This window comes from Cryptomeria japonica, chromosome 8, assembly GCF_030272615.1.
Source record: "Cryptomeria japonica chromosome 8, Sugi_1.0, whole genome shotgun sequence".
Classification (NCBI taxonomy): domain Eukaryota; kingdom Viridiplantae; phylum Streptophyta; class Pinopsida; order Cupressales; family Cupressaceae; genus Cryptomeria; species Cryptomeria japonica.
The window spans coordinates 343,492,905-343,507,989 of record NC_081412.1 but is presented as its reverse complement, the minus strand read 5'-3'; the positions used below and the strand labels follow the sequence as shown (position 1 = coordinate 343,507,989).

At 38.7% G+C, this 15,085-nt stretch overlaps 1 protein-coding gene across 1 annotated transcript; it reads right to left on the bottom strand.

Moving 5' to 3' along the window:
- Positions 1-944: 944 nt before the first annotated feature.
- Positions 945-5,214, bottom strand: LOC131045339 (mechanosensitive ion channel protein 5). Its single transcript, XM_057978919.2, has 5 exons — positions 2,859-5,214; positions 2,637-2,760; positions 1,996-2,289; positions 1,709-1,911; positions 945-1,529 (listed from the first exon to the last, which is right to left on the bottom strand). The coding sequence occupies exons 1-5, from the start codon at positions 4,862-4,864 to the stop codon at positions 1,244-1,246; spliced, it is 2,913 nt and encodes a 970-aa protein (XP_057834902.1). The 5' UTR covers positions 4,865-5,214; the 3' UTR covers positions 945-1,243.
- Between the last annotated feature and the right edge of the window lie 9,871 nt (positions 5,215-15,085).

The window sequence follows — 15,085 nt, the reverse complement described above, 5'->3', positions numbered from 1 at the left end:
GTTTTGGCTCAAATTTCCCAAGACTAACATGTACAACATGTACACGTTTTGTCTATTTAAGATGTTTTTTTCTACTAGTGGTCATTTTTTTTGTTCTCCATCTTATAATGCACTTACCCATGATATAGCATCTACATTAAAGAGATGTTCATCATCTTTTCATTATTTGGCCAAGAACCATGGCTTCAAGAATATCCTAATTCAAGAATATCCTACTTAGATAATAAAAGGCATCCAAGCCTTGCCTAACTTTATGCCCTCTTTAGGAATGATGTTTTCAAAGTCAGAAATTAAGTTTTCACATCATAGCTTTTATTTTAAAATAAATAAATTAGTTAATTAATTGATTAAAAATAATTAAACTCTATGATCAACAAAAACACTATTATTTTGATAATAACTTTTGAACTATAATTCATAATCACATGTTCTTAGATACATCGGACAAGATTTATACCAAACAATTATAAAGATTCAATTTTGTAACAAGATATCGATTTGTATTTAATGCATAATTAGATTGAATTTGGTTCTGAAAATCAATCTTTTGCACATATGAATAATCTAAGAAACTATAAAGACAAAATAGAGTTCCACCTTGAACCCCTTGAGAACTTTATTGGACAATTGATCCTTCCGATGTTTAATCCCTTAACCAGTCAATTTAACAACATATAAATAAATAAAGTTGATAACTGACAACCCTACGATACATCTATCAATTGCTAAGTATATAAATACTAATGTAAATATAAAAGCACGAATAATATAATAGTCCCTAAATAATCAGTGAAAACTTCAAATAATTTATTAATTTTTATATGAGTAGACCATGACATAATAATGAAGAACTAGTGAGCACATAAAAAGACAAGCACGTCAAAAGAAGCCCAAATCCCAAAACTAATGGGGAAGTGTAAGGTGTGCAATTCTGAACGTTAGTGTTACCAAATAAAATAAGCATGAGAAATATTATTTAGGCAAATACACAAAATATTCAAGTAAAGGAAGGTGTGGGGCAGGCTATCCAAGCTCTGGCGCTCCTACACGTAATATGATTAGGCATTCAGGTGTATCCCGCAAATGCTCCGACAACATAATACCACCCAACACCATTTTTAAAGTTTTTAAATGAATGAATTAGCTACTCATAATGGCGTATAACTTCACTCATTTTTGTATTTGCATTGCAGACCGTTATCCCCACATAAATACAAGAACAAGTAGAATTTGATGCATCATATCACGTCATCCACGTGGAAGGAAGGCGGTTGGAGACGAGGGCGGGCGGGGGTAACTTTCGGATGTTAACGTCCATGGGTAAGAGGCGATATTCGATATCTAAATCTCTGAAAATGGTGATCATTTCTTCTACCAGGTGAGACCTTCGCAACCATTTCTCCCCCATGTCTTGGTGATTCATCTTGTGCTGTAACCACACTGCCATCTTCATCCTGTTCATGTCCTCAATGTCCTTCACCACTATCATCGGATTCGGGTACCAGTGCTCTACTTTATTATCCACATACCTGCAATCCATACATATACATACACTAATTACTTTACAGTTGTATATGGATGTCAAGAACGCGTCTACGTGAAGAAAAAAACATACAACTGTCGTTAATCAGATACAAACATTCCATAGATATTTTAAAGATATGCTAGTGACATTACACTAGGAGTCCACTAGTGACATTACAATTACCTTTTGATCCTCTCTTTCATTATGTCGACCTTTTCCTTGGGAGTTGCAATGTGAATGGCGAATTCCACGGCGTCTCCCATGTCAGGGCTCCTGTAGAAGTTACTGATGGGTTTTGTCGCCAGAACTGAATTGGGATACCAAATCTTCTCGTTGTCGTATCTCAGAAACACTGTTGTCAGAATGTTCATCTCCTCCACAACCATCTGGAGGAAAGCAGTATTATTTGTTAGTGGATGGAAGTAAAGGTGATTCCGAATGTAAATTGGCACAGGGAAGAAATTGCTTACTTGGACGCCTTCCACTGAACATCGGTCCCCAACGTCGAAAGGATGCATTACGAAGAGGAAGATGATAGACTCGAATATTGTCTTACAGGTGTTTCCGAACACGAAAACCACCAACAGCAACTGGGAAGATATCAATACGAGAATGTGGGTTGTTGCAATCCCAAGTATCAGAAGCCAGATTACTCCGATTACCAAGGAAACCGCCACATTCACCATTCGGTGTAATTTGTTCACTGCAGTCTTTGTGTCGTTCAATGTCAGGGCTAGAGCCCTTCTCTCTCTGAAAACGTTCACCTGCAAACATTTACATCTCTGTGACCACCATTGAAATACCCATAATGAAATGAAAGAAATTAAAGGTTTTATCAAGTCTGCGAGATCAGGCAGTCCAGTCCAGAATTCTCATACTTGAACTGTGCTAAAACCAACAAATCACAGCCCCTAATACTGTACATGAAACTGACGAAAACTGAAAACTGTAACAATTTTGTTTACATCAACGCTCCAATCACATTCACCTATGAGGGTAAACATTTGAATGTTTTATCGTTGATGTAAAACAAAATTGTCACAGCTTCTCCAGGAGCTTCCATTATTCCCCAATAAATGGACTCTGACAAGGCTTTTTTGAGCAAAATTACCACCCAGTTTTTAAGAGCCGCTTTATTGACTTGATTGGTGTCTTGGGCCCCTTCAAACAGGGCCATTGCCTTCAGTGCTTCTTCTTCCCGTAGAAATCTCATCAAATCCTCTATGGTTATATGCCTGGATCGAATAAAATTAGGATGACATCAGATAATGAAGAAAGCAAACGGTTTTTTTTCATGGAAAGTAGAGAAAGCAAAAGAGGGAGGGGACATTACTTTGCACGCGGCTGGGCAACATTTCTAAAAATCTTTTTGGCAGCAGCTTTGGCCTCCCACTCGCTTCTAATCTGCGTGACAGACTCGTCTTCGGTGGCCGCGTTCTGGAATGACTCGTCGAGAGTGGACAATACTCCATGTCTCACAATGTTCATCAGTCTCTTCATGTTCCACGCCGAGATGTTCTTCTGGTTCAGTTTGTGCAAATGGTCAATGCTGATTCCCTCGTCTTGTTGTTTGTTGTCTCGAAGCCCCATGGAACGCCCGCTTTTGCCGATCATCCCACTTCTGGGAGTTGTAGCTCCGGACTTGAGCAAACCACTTTTGGAAGTGCTTTTAAGGTCAATGGCAATCTTAGCCCCAGCCTCTTTCATCTGGGCTATCTCGGCCATAAGCTTCTCCTCTTCTTTGTTGTACTGCTCGATCTCAATCAATGGAGGCCCAGAAAGGGTTTCCAGCACATACTGATTGAAGAGAGACTCTTGTATCCGATCGAAAAAAGTGCTCACATGAAACGAAGATGCCAAAACTTTCACCAACAGTGTTTTAATCAGCCATATAAAGGTGCCCACCAGCAAACAGACCAGGATCTTATTAACATAACGCAGTGACTTACTCTTGGTCTCCCTCTCTACTTTCTTGTCGAAGAGATAATGCCAGGCCAGAAGAACAAGCCCCAACCAGAGACAATTCTGCACAGCTTTCCTCAGCCCATAAACGAAATAAAGGACTCTTTTCCTGAGTAGAAAGTTCCTCTCTACAAAGAAGACAACGAGACGAATGGCCCAGCCAGAAACAAGTCTTCCACAAAACAGAACAAGCACTAGGAGGCACCATTTCCAGAGATGCAGATCCCACACGGTCTTCCTTTTCAAATACTCAACCGTTAGGCTGCAAACAAAGGCACCCACTATTACAAAAAAGCTAAGCCACTGAAAAAGGCCAAGGAAACCCCATTTGGCCCGCTTATATTCGTCCGGAAGATCGCAATCCTTAAAGGGGTCGTCTTCTTCATCTTCGTTCAGCTTCTCCAGCATACCGGGATTTTTCCCGATGATGCCGGACTTGAGCTGGCCCGACTTTAGCTGACCAGAGCGCCGTCTGCTAACATAGGCCATCTCTGAAGCAGCCTCCCCTCCGTACTGAAACTGAGCCTGAGGCGGATCAATCAGTCGCGACTTCGTTTTGGTGCGTAACCGGTTTAGATTCGGCGACGCCCTGCCCGAACACCTCAACACTTCATCATCGATTCCAGATTTTTTTCGCCCGCTCTCTCTGTTACTTCTCTCCTTAAAATCTTCCTTAGGGCTGTATCGTGGCCCGCCTTCATAAACAGGGGATCCTATCTGAACCGCAGATTCAAACTGTACCTTGGGAGAAGCTGAGGGCGAACGTGCATGCATACTCGAATTCGGCGTAGGAGAAGAGCCACCATGGAGATGGGATCTGACAACACCCTTCCCTGGAGAATTTGCTCCAGACTGTAAAGTGTGCGTCTCTGGAACACTGGACAAGTAATCCCTCTTTTTACCAGAAACACTGTTATCACCTTCCTGGGCGAAATGGAGTTCCTCCAAATCAAAATCCATATCCAAGGATTTTTGCCCGGAAATCCTCTCCCGCTGCAAGAAATCCCCAATGAGTTTAGATGGGGGATCCCTGCCCTCCCGGAAATCAAAGCTCTGGCTCTTGTCATCCGAAGCCCCTTGAGCTGTGGGAAGCCCTAGCTTTTCAGACTCACCAAGGAAATCATAGCTAGAACCCCTCCAAATCCCTCCTCCCTCTCGACTCCCACCACCCATTGCTCTTTCCTGATTGAAATCCTCACTCTGGGAATCAACATTTAACACCACATCCGCACCAGCGGCCCCTCCTTCACTCCGCCTGATAGGGCCTTCCTCCATTTTCTCCTCTTCCTCCCCACGATTGCTGTGATCTTCCGCTTCCTTGTTTCCCAAATGCTTGTAATTGTAAGGATGGTTGCAACAGCTGCTCAAAGGAATCATATCTCAGGCTCCAGAACAGTCCCTGGATTCCTAAAATAGAAACAGGGGACTCCACCATTCCAAGAACAGCAACTACAGACAACTAGAAGAATGTGCCTGCAAAAGCACGTGTGAAGGACACCAGGCCCCGTTTTTGTAAAACCAACAACCCGTTCACCGCCTCCCTCCCACTTCACTTCCGCAGTTCCGGGCCACCCGTGATTGTCAAAACCTATTTACAGATTCACACTCTCGTTACTTCCAATTTCCCCACAATCGGTAAATTCGGTATCGATGCATACATAGCCTTGTGAAGGTGAAATATGACAAGGTTCTAGGCACTACGCAATTCGTAATTATAGGTACCATGCGGAGACGGATGGAGCAGAATCGCTGCTTATTTTATGCAAACCTAAAAGTACGTACCTCACATTTTTGTAAACGTGTGTGTCGTAGAAAAAGTTGGATACAGTCAAGAGCAATGACTCATCATCACCCTGACTGACCCTGCAAATCTTTTTTTCTATTTCCAACGCCACTGGCCCACCCACAACATCACAACGCGTCTGTTTCCGATTTGTGCTGGGCGTTTGTGTTAATGCGGAGGTTTTTTATTTGAAATTTTCGACTCAATGGACGCAGGAAATCTAGGCATGTTTATCGCTCTCCTCTTTACCCTTTTTTCACCCACCTTCATCGGGTAAGGATGAGGGCCAATAATATCACATGATCCTCATGTCCCTTTCTTCACCATCATATGCGCTCCTTCCTATCCAACCATTTACATGCATTCTTCCCATGTAGTGCTCAAATTGTGTTTTGTAATATTATATTTAAATATAAAAAATTAAGTATAAATATGGGAGAGGACTCTTAGTTGAGAGTGTTTCAATAGTTGTTATAGTATTTGTCGATTTTATATTCAATATTTTTTGATAATATTGTATCAATAATTGTGACTTTAGAGTTGTTTTTTATTAAGGATAAGGTTTTGAGGGGACCCGAAACCTCATACAATAGGTTTTGAAGGGACCCGAAACCCTCAGATTTTACCAGGATCTAGAACCCACAATACAATGCTGCCTAGAGGAATAAACATCAGAAAACCAGTAGCCCGACCACAACCGAGACTGAAAAGACTAGCCTCTAATACATGCACAAGGGTTTTACTAAGGCTCCCTTAACCTTCAACTGACACCATGGGTGTTCTAGACACCCATAACCTTCAAAGACACCAGACTACAGCAAGTAGTCATACATTCACAATCTAGACTTAGAGGGTTTTGATAGGCTCCCCTAACCATCAGCCTGGGTTTTCAACTGGCCCCCAAAACCAACAGAGAAGGGTTTTTCCAGGCTCCCTTAACCTACAACATAGACCTCAGATTGCCAAAAGCAAAACCTATCCTTAACCAAAAACCAAAACAGCAAGTGTTTAGGCTAGGCCCTTGAAAACTAGTAGCGTCCAGCCTGCCTGTGGGTTTTACAAGGCTCCCACAACCTGAGCCAAGCATAAAAAAAAAACATAAAGCAATAGCCAAAAGGGGGATTTTGAAAGGCATCCTGAACCTTCAAAATGGGTTTTAAAGTGCATCCCATAACCAGCAGGAGGATACCTGTCACCACCCAGCATCTGATCAGAGTCCGCCTTCCAACACATCACCTCTCCACCTCTATAGGAAAGGGAACCACCTCAATAGGAGCAGGAAAACGAAGCAAATAACCCCAAAACATAGACCAACAACAAACAAATAATCACATGATGCTTAGCTGGAAGGAAGGGTTTTGAAAAGGCTCCCAAAACCTTGAACAGAAAAAGGGGTCAGCACCAGAAAGACTCTATGCCAACAAGCTTCACCAGAATCTCCACCTCTATAGGAGGAGGGATATAAACCCAACAACAAAGAGACAATCACAAGAGCACATCCAACCTCGAAAAAAAAGGTATCCAATACCCCCAACAGGAGCCATCCCACCAAACTTTGCCCACAACTCTTCCCCTCTATAAAAGAGTGGTCCACCTCAATAAGCCAGAATGAGAGAAATGGAAAGAAGACATCCTGTGAGACACCAGAGAATCTCTTGAAATGAATAAATCCATAAAAGCACTCACAATCTGCAAGAGAAAACTCAGAAAAACCACACCAAAAAGATGCAGGGACCTCCCAGACAGAGTCCCCCATCCACACCAAATCATTCCCAAAGGGCAAAACACAACCCAAGGGGAGAAAGGACTCCAAAAAAACATAACCTCCACCCAGATCCCAATCAACCCCCTCACACCAAGGCACAACCAATAAAGCCCCAAACTACGAACAAAGCATAGACCACCATAGCCACCACAGAAAACTTCTTGCGCAGCAAAATGACCAGCAATAGCATCTCCACCTCACGGGCCCACTAGGTCCAGAAGAAAGCCTGACCCAAATCCATATCCAAGCAACCACAGATCCAATGTCTGCCATTGACAACACAGAAAGGAAGAGAAGTTGCGATGTAAGGGAAAAGAGCCCCATCACCATGCACAACCTCAACCGCACCCACAACACCCTCCACAAAAAACACCAATGGGAGAAACAATCTGCCATCTACCAAGCAGGGCAATGTGGAACAGAGTAGGGACGTTGCCCCCCCAAAGACTAGAGAAGACACCACCGACGCATCCCCAACACTGCCAAAACTGTAGACCCCCACCAAGACCCCAACCCCAACAGGATCAACCACCTCCCCATTGCCATCATCTCCTTCCTCCGCCTCGTCTTCTCCTCCCTCGGCTTCCCCCAAAACCCTTGCTCCAGTGACACTTCCCACGTAGACCCTTCCATTGACTTTAAAGTTGTTAATGTTGATGATGAGTACCTATAATTGAATGAAATGTATTCCTTATATCCGAAGAGCAACAAATCATGTAATGCCACATCAATGCACCAATAAAACATGACTTAGTGCACAAGTATCGGTCTCTCTTTTTTGGGGCCTTTTTGGACACCTTGGCAAAAAAACATGATGATGTGATCTTGAAATTTTAGTATAAGCAAGGGACTTTCCAAGTAAGCTAATGTAAAAAATAGGGATTGATTTGAATTTCCACATAGGATTTTGAGAAGAACAAACTTCGAGTGCTCAAATACCAAGCCCTCTCCCCTAGTTAGTATTAATTAAATATAACTGAATATTTAACATTTAAAATTCAATATCAGGGCATGAGTTTTAGACTAAAATATTTTCAGTTAAAAGTATTCATTTCAGTAAAGTCATCCAAGGTACAATTGGACCTAATCCTTTATCGTGTGGAGGCCTTGCACTCAACATGATTTGATCTCTAGTAAGCTCGTTCAAAACCATTCAACTTCACAAGCAAACAAAGGCTCATTCACAACAATTTTAATATTAAACTAATATATGTTTGGAAACCATCTCTTTATTACTAAAAAGTTTAGTAGACTTTATCAAAATCTATGCTCTTTCAAGGCACAAGTTTATAGATTAGGGAAGAGACATTGTCACAAATTAGTCCTTTGAGTTCAAACTCATCCCTATAGTGATGTTCTTCTCTTTTGCTCGTTTGATGTATAATTGTCTACCTTGCTCTTCTTGAAGAATTAGGGGTTAATGGTGTTTAAAAATGTCTTAAGATGTTGTCAATTCATTGCAAGGAGACTAGTTCTCTTAGATCAATTCTCATTACACATTTTTAGTTCACTAAATTCAAGTGTCATCGGTAAGTGTTCCTTCAATACTTAAGAATGAATTAATTGTTTTTCTTTCAATACTAACACATGATATAAAACTACACCAAACATGTGTTTAGTCAACTTAGAGCAAGAGGTTGAATGGGACAATTTAGTCAAATTTAAATTTCAAATTTTAAAAGGGGGGTATGCAATTACAAAATTGTCCTAAAAAAGGCGAACTATCAAATCCAATGACTAATGGCTTTTGTTACCTATTTTTCCACTCTCAAGTCAAAATAAGGTTATGATGAGTCTTGAGTTTTATTGTAAAGTGTTAGAGGAATTTGAAGGGTCGTAATTAACAAAAATACCTTTGGTCTACATGAATAATGTTTAAAGCATTATTTCCTCTTATTTTTTGGGTAGAAGATAATAAAATTTTCAAAGTCATAAGATCCAACTTTGCTTAAAGTTATAAAAAAGACAAAATCACCTCCAAGGCCTTTTATTGGTTATCAAAAGAGACATTGGTGTCTTGTTTCAAGTTGAAGAGCTCCAAAAAACCTTCCATTGAGGTCTACCACACTTAACAAGATGAAATTATTCACGCATTATCTTGGAGGGAAATCAATTATTAAAAGAAAATAGAGTTGTCTCACATTGCATGAGGAGTCAAAAGTCAGAAATCTACCTCAAACCCATAGCATGCAATGGCATGAAGCATTTATCCACATAGCAAGAGAGTGAACTAGGGTTTTCTGGAAGAAGCTTCAATTATCTTGCAATAAGGATCATATTTTCTACAACCTCCTACCATGCAAACTCAGAAAGGGGTAGCTAAAATCTCTTCGTATCTCTTAGGTAAAATTTGGGAGCTAGTTCTTGTCAAGGGTATTCTTTCATCTGCAGTTCCCTTAAAGAGCAAGGGAGTTTTTTTTTCAAAGTTTTGATGTGGAGTACATTACAATAACAATGGAAAAACTCTTGTAAATCAAGAGGACTAACTACAACTCAACCATGAAAGGTCCATACACATTACCAGATGCAAACAAGTTTGCTTAAACATCTTAAAATCCTCTCATTTTCACAAAGAAGGTTTGATCTCACAATCACTATGAAAGAGTTTATGCTTTCTTTGTTTCCTATTTTCCTAAAGCAAAATATGGTTATTAAAAGTAGCATGGCACAAATAAATGCACTTCTTTCTCTCATGAATGAAATAAAATATAGAGAGTTTCATTGTTGAAAGCATAGACCACATAGTTACAGAACAACAAACCCTACCCTAAAGTGGATACCAAGATATGAGAAGATCATAGTTGATAGCATGACTGTCACAATAGGGAATTCCTATATGCCTTCTATTTGTTTTTGTATCAAGATTTTAAAAGGCTTAACCTCACTCAAAACCCTGGCTACTGTCATACTTGGAAAGCAAATAAATCTTATGTGGTAATAGTGTAAGGAATGAGCTATCCTAGACCTATTAAGGGAAGCATAAAGGAGGAAAAGCAGAGAAGTCAAGCAGTACCAATGAAAAATAGAACATCTTCAAAGACCATGCAAACTTAGAAAACAAAGTCTTAATGAAAAGAATAGTCCATTACAAGGGCTTAAAGACTATCAAAAAGCTCAAGACGATAATAAGAAAAGATGACAAGGATACTACATGCAAAGGAGAAGAACCAAGGTAGCTAGCATGTTTAAGACAATGGAAGGCTATGTTACCAATCTTTGCTCACAAGACAAAATTTTTCTTATTATTGAGTGAATTTTTAAGTGATATCTAAAATATTGTATAAATGGCCTTGTATTTCCTGATTCCCAAAGCACTGGTAAAAAAGAAAGCTTTTTTGTTTTAAAAGAAAAATCCTCCTTAAATCCAAAACAAAGTCATATACTTTAAGTATAAGGAGCCAAGTGTCTAAAAGAGATAGTTTTCTAAAGGTTTTTACCACGTTCGAATAAGTCAAAAGGGGGTTCCTTTAATATATGGAGGAAAAGATAAAAAGGTTAAAAATTGCATGAAGAATTTTAAGAGTCCATGTCTATTGCCACATAGAAAGCTCTTTTATCCTCCATGTAGAGTTTGATGATTTTAGGGTTGTTGGTAAAAGAGTTGTAATATTTTTTTTTAAAGAAGAAACCCTACATCTCAACATCTCTTCAGTCTTGACAACAAGAACTGCCAGTTACAAACCAAACAATGCATGGAGATCTAATCAAGAGCACCAAATCTATGTTTTAACATCAGTTCATAATGAACAAGGCAACGTAAAAGCGTCTCCACAAGAAGACCCCATATTTACTAGGTTAAAATGGAGGCATGAGGTAGAGTTCTAAGCCTAAAAGTAGTTCATAAAACTCTTAACACTTCAAGCATTCGTTGTATTCAATAAATTTTACCTTGTTGTCATTTTTTATTATTAAGGGAGCATATGTTTTGTCAAAGAACTATACAAGCCATTATCCTCCATTTAAGTATTTCATGAACCTTTCTCTGCTCCTCCGATATTATTTATTTTGTTTAAAGATTGGTGTTCTTCACATGAGGTTTGTACGAGGTGTTTATCTTCACCATGAGTCCCAAAGTATGTCTGACCTATTAAAGGAGCAAAGAATGATTTTGGATCTGTCACAGATCAAAGAGTAAAGATCATAACTTGGAGCTTCTATGGAGAAGTTTTGACAAGGGTCAAGACAGTGAATAAGGCACCACCATAGTTATGAGCAAGAAAAATAAGTCGTATTAATTCAATCATATCTCAAAACTGAAAACTAGGTTTTTCTAATTTTTTCATAGAAATTAGAAAACAATAAAATGAAAAAATCCAAAAAAATTTATGAAAACTCAATTCATTGATTTTTAGAACTCTTCACTAATCCGAAAGGGTCCAAATAAAGAAGATTTTTGCAGTCATCTTTTGACATTCAAAAGCTAGAAGATCACTATAAGAAGGGTACATTCATGCATCAAGAAATGAAGTAGTAATATGGATCAAGCTCACATAAAGACAGTGAAGATAGAGAAAGGAATCATGAAAGATACAAGATGGATGAACTCACACAATCTTAGTTATAAATTGTTGGAATGCATTGATATCGGTAGTAAATTGAGAAGGGGGTGAATCAGTTTACTCACAAGTACAACAATTAATTCAATTATAAACCTTATACCAGAGCACAAGACAATGAAAGATATATCATGAAAGCACAACACACATAACACCAATATTTTGATGTGGAAAACCCGGAAAGGGAAAAACCATAGTGGGAAACCCTACCCACAATCATATGAATACTCTATAGTAGTATTATGAATAATTACAATGGGGTCTACACTTGCAGAAAGGCCAACAGCCTAGAGCGCACTACTCATCACAAAGGAAAGTCTCACTGACTTACATAAACATCGGACTACAATTCAGAAAGAAATGAACTGTGAAAGTAGCATCTACGGATGCCTGATACAGTTCTGGTTAAGCACTAATGTCTGCTTTGCAATACAAAACCTTTCGAACCTTCACTGGAATGATATGACTCTATTCACACATAATCCTTTCTCTAATAATGCGGACATAATCACCCATATCCATCGATTCCCAAATTACATGAATAAGTCACCTATAAATAAAGATCATCAACTTTATTGACAAGGTCGCCTAAACCCTAAGCCCATAAACCCATAATTACACTAATTACATCACACGATACCACCATACCAATATTATGATTTACATTACATAGCATGGACCTAAATCAAATATCCAAACAATTATATCTGCTAGAAATTCCACTAAGACCAAAATCCAACACGCTTCACCAACCGGTAGAAACCCTCAATGAAATAACATAAAGTTTAACTGGATCCAAATAGGACCATCATAATAACATGCCATCCAATGCAAAGTCACCAAATTCTCGAGAAACGATCAAGAAACACCTTTAGCATTGTTAGAATATTTAATCTTTACTTAGCTTAGGTTTATTTGTATTTAGTTTAGGATATTCCTTTGGAATTCCTACATGTAATTTGTCCTCTAGTACATGTGTGAGGACAAGTCATTTCTTTTATTTTCCTTTATTAAGGAATATTAGATTTCCTCCATAAGAGGATGTGGACACATGGCACACACATTTTATGAATGGTGGCATTCATAGATTTGGGAGTTACTTTGTAGCTCCTCTCCTCATCTCTATTTAAGAGATGTCTCCTCTCTCATTTCTTCTTAATGACAATATTGTAAAGAGCTTCTTGCTCTCTCTCTCTCTCTCTCATTTTAGGCATTGCCTCATTCATAATATCACAAGGGGTTTTTCTTTGCTTTTCCCCTTTCAAAAGTTCTTGTGCCTACTTCTTCACATTTGGGTGATTGCTCCAAGGTTTTTGCATTTCTCTTGGTAACATTTACTTCATCAATAAACTTTCTTGGATTTTATTTTTCTTTCCTTGCTCTTGTATTTCCTTTCAAGCATGAAAGAAACAAATTCCATAAGACAGACCCAAAATTCACTAACCAAGTCACCAAAACAACATACCGATAAAGCTAACCAGGATAGCAGAGGCAAGCTGGTAAAGACAAATACCAAAAGCGATAATAGCCAAAGCACCAAATCATGAACCAACATAATATAACAAGCATGTAACCCACCAGAATAAGCATCCAAGACCGATTCTAGAGATCTGATCATACCGGATCAGAATCACAGCCAAAACCAAGAATATCACCAAGACTAACTGGGATAGTCTCCAACCGGGATATAGTGTTGACATCAATGACAACACTTAACCAAATCCAGCATATTGCCAACAATCTCCCCCTTTGGCATTGATGGCAACACTGAATGTGAAAAGCATCCAAGTGCCAAGGAATGCCAACAATCTCCAAAAGAGAAATGACTGATCTGAAATAAACACCATCAAAAGATCTAGCAGTTTTCACATGAATACCTTCTCCCCCTTTGACATCAATGACAAATGATGGATACTAAACCAAACGGTTGACTACTCCCCCTGAGTAGTAGCACCATCTTCATCAAGCTGGATTAGAAAAGTATGTCTGATAAGCTCATCGGATTGATGCATCTCTGCATCTCTAAGTCTCTTCTGGAGGGTTGGTAACCCCCAACTAATCTCTGAGATATTCAAAAGTGTATTTAGGCAATGGTTTTGTTAGAATATATGCAATTTGTTCCTTAGTAGGCACATAAACCAATCTGACTTCCTTTGCTTCAACCTTTTCCTTCAAGAAATTATACCTTATAGAAATTTGTTTTGATTTGGAATGAAATACCAGATTCTTTGTCATATCATTAGCATCAGTATTATCACAGTGAATAACAATAGGCTCATCATAACTTACCCTTATATCCTTTAACATTGTTTCATCCATAAAATCTGAGTACAGTTGGTAGCAGTTGCAACATATTCTTCTTCAGCAGTAGACAATGAAGTGCATGATTTTTTCTTACTAAGCCATGAAACCAACATAATCCATAAGAGACAGTTAAACCATGTCACAAAACCAAGCACTGCGGTGCACAACACAAGGAAACCAAGGGCATACACCCCAAAGATCTGATCTTCAAAATGATTTAGTTTTACATACCTGAGAGTCTTTGAATTTTCTTGATTTACTAACTCATCCTGCTATCCATCTGTCACTGTTGAATTTTTTGATGCTACCGGTGTCACTGGTTCACTATTCAGAACTAATTTTTGCATTACCGGTTCAGGTCTGATAAATTCATCTTCTGGTCCATAATCAAATGATCTGATCTGATTATTGTCATGCTCATCCACCTTGACATTTATGCTTTCCATTATCCTATTCAATCTTTTGTTATAACATCTATATTCTTTTCTCTTAGTAGAATAACCCAAAAATATTCCTTCATCACTTCTAGGATCAAACTTTCCTAATGCAACATCTCTTGTAACGTAACATTTTCTTCCAAAAATTCTGAAATATCTAACAGTAGGAGTATGACCAAACCATAGTTCATAAGGAGTCTTACCAGTATCACCATTTATGTGTACTCTATTGAAAGTATATACCGTTGTATTGATAGCTTCCCTCCAATAGATATCGGGTAATTTAGCTTTTGTCATCATTGTCCTTGTTGCATCCAAAACTGTTATGTTCTTTCTTTCCACTAATTAATTTTGTTGTGGAGTCCTAGGTGTAGAAAGTTGTCTCCTAATACCATTCCTTCACAAAAGTTGTTGAACTCACCGGATGTAAACTCGCCACCGCGATACGATCTTAAGCACTTTATCTTTAGTCCTATCTCAGTCTCAACCATAGCTTTAAAGATTTCGAATTTCTCAAAAGCTTCAGATTTCTCTTTTAAAAATTCTACCCACACCATTCTAGAATAGTCACCAATAAGTAACATAAAATATCTATCACCTTAAAAGGTTTTAGTCCTTTCCGGTCCACACAAATTAGTATGAATAAGACCAAGAATTTCATTAGATTTATCATGTACACTTCTGAAAGAAGCTCTAACTTGCTTACCCATTTGACATTCTCTACATACAATATTATGAGGTTTAACAATCTTG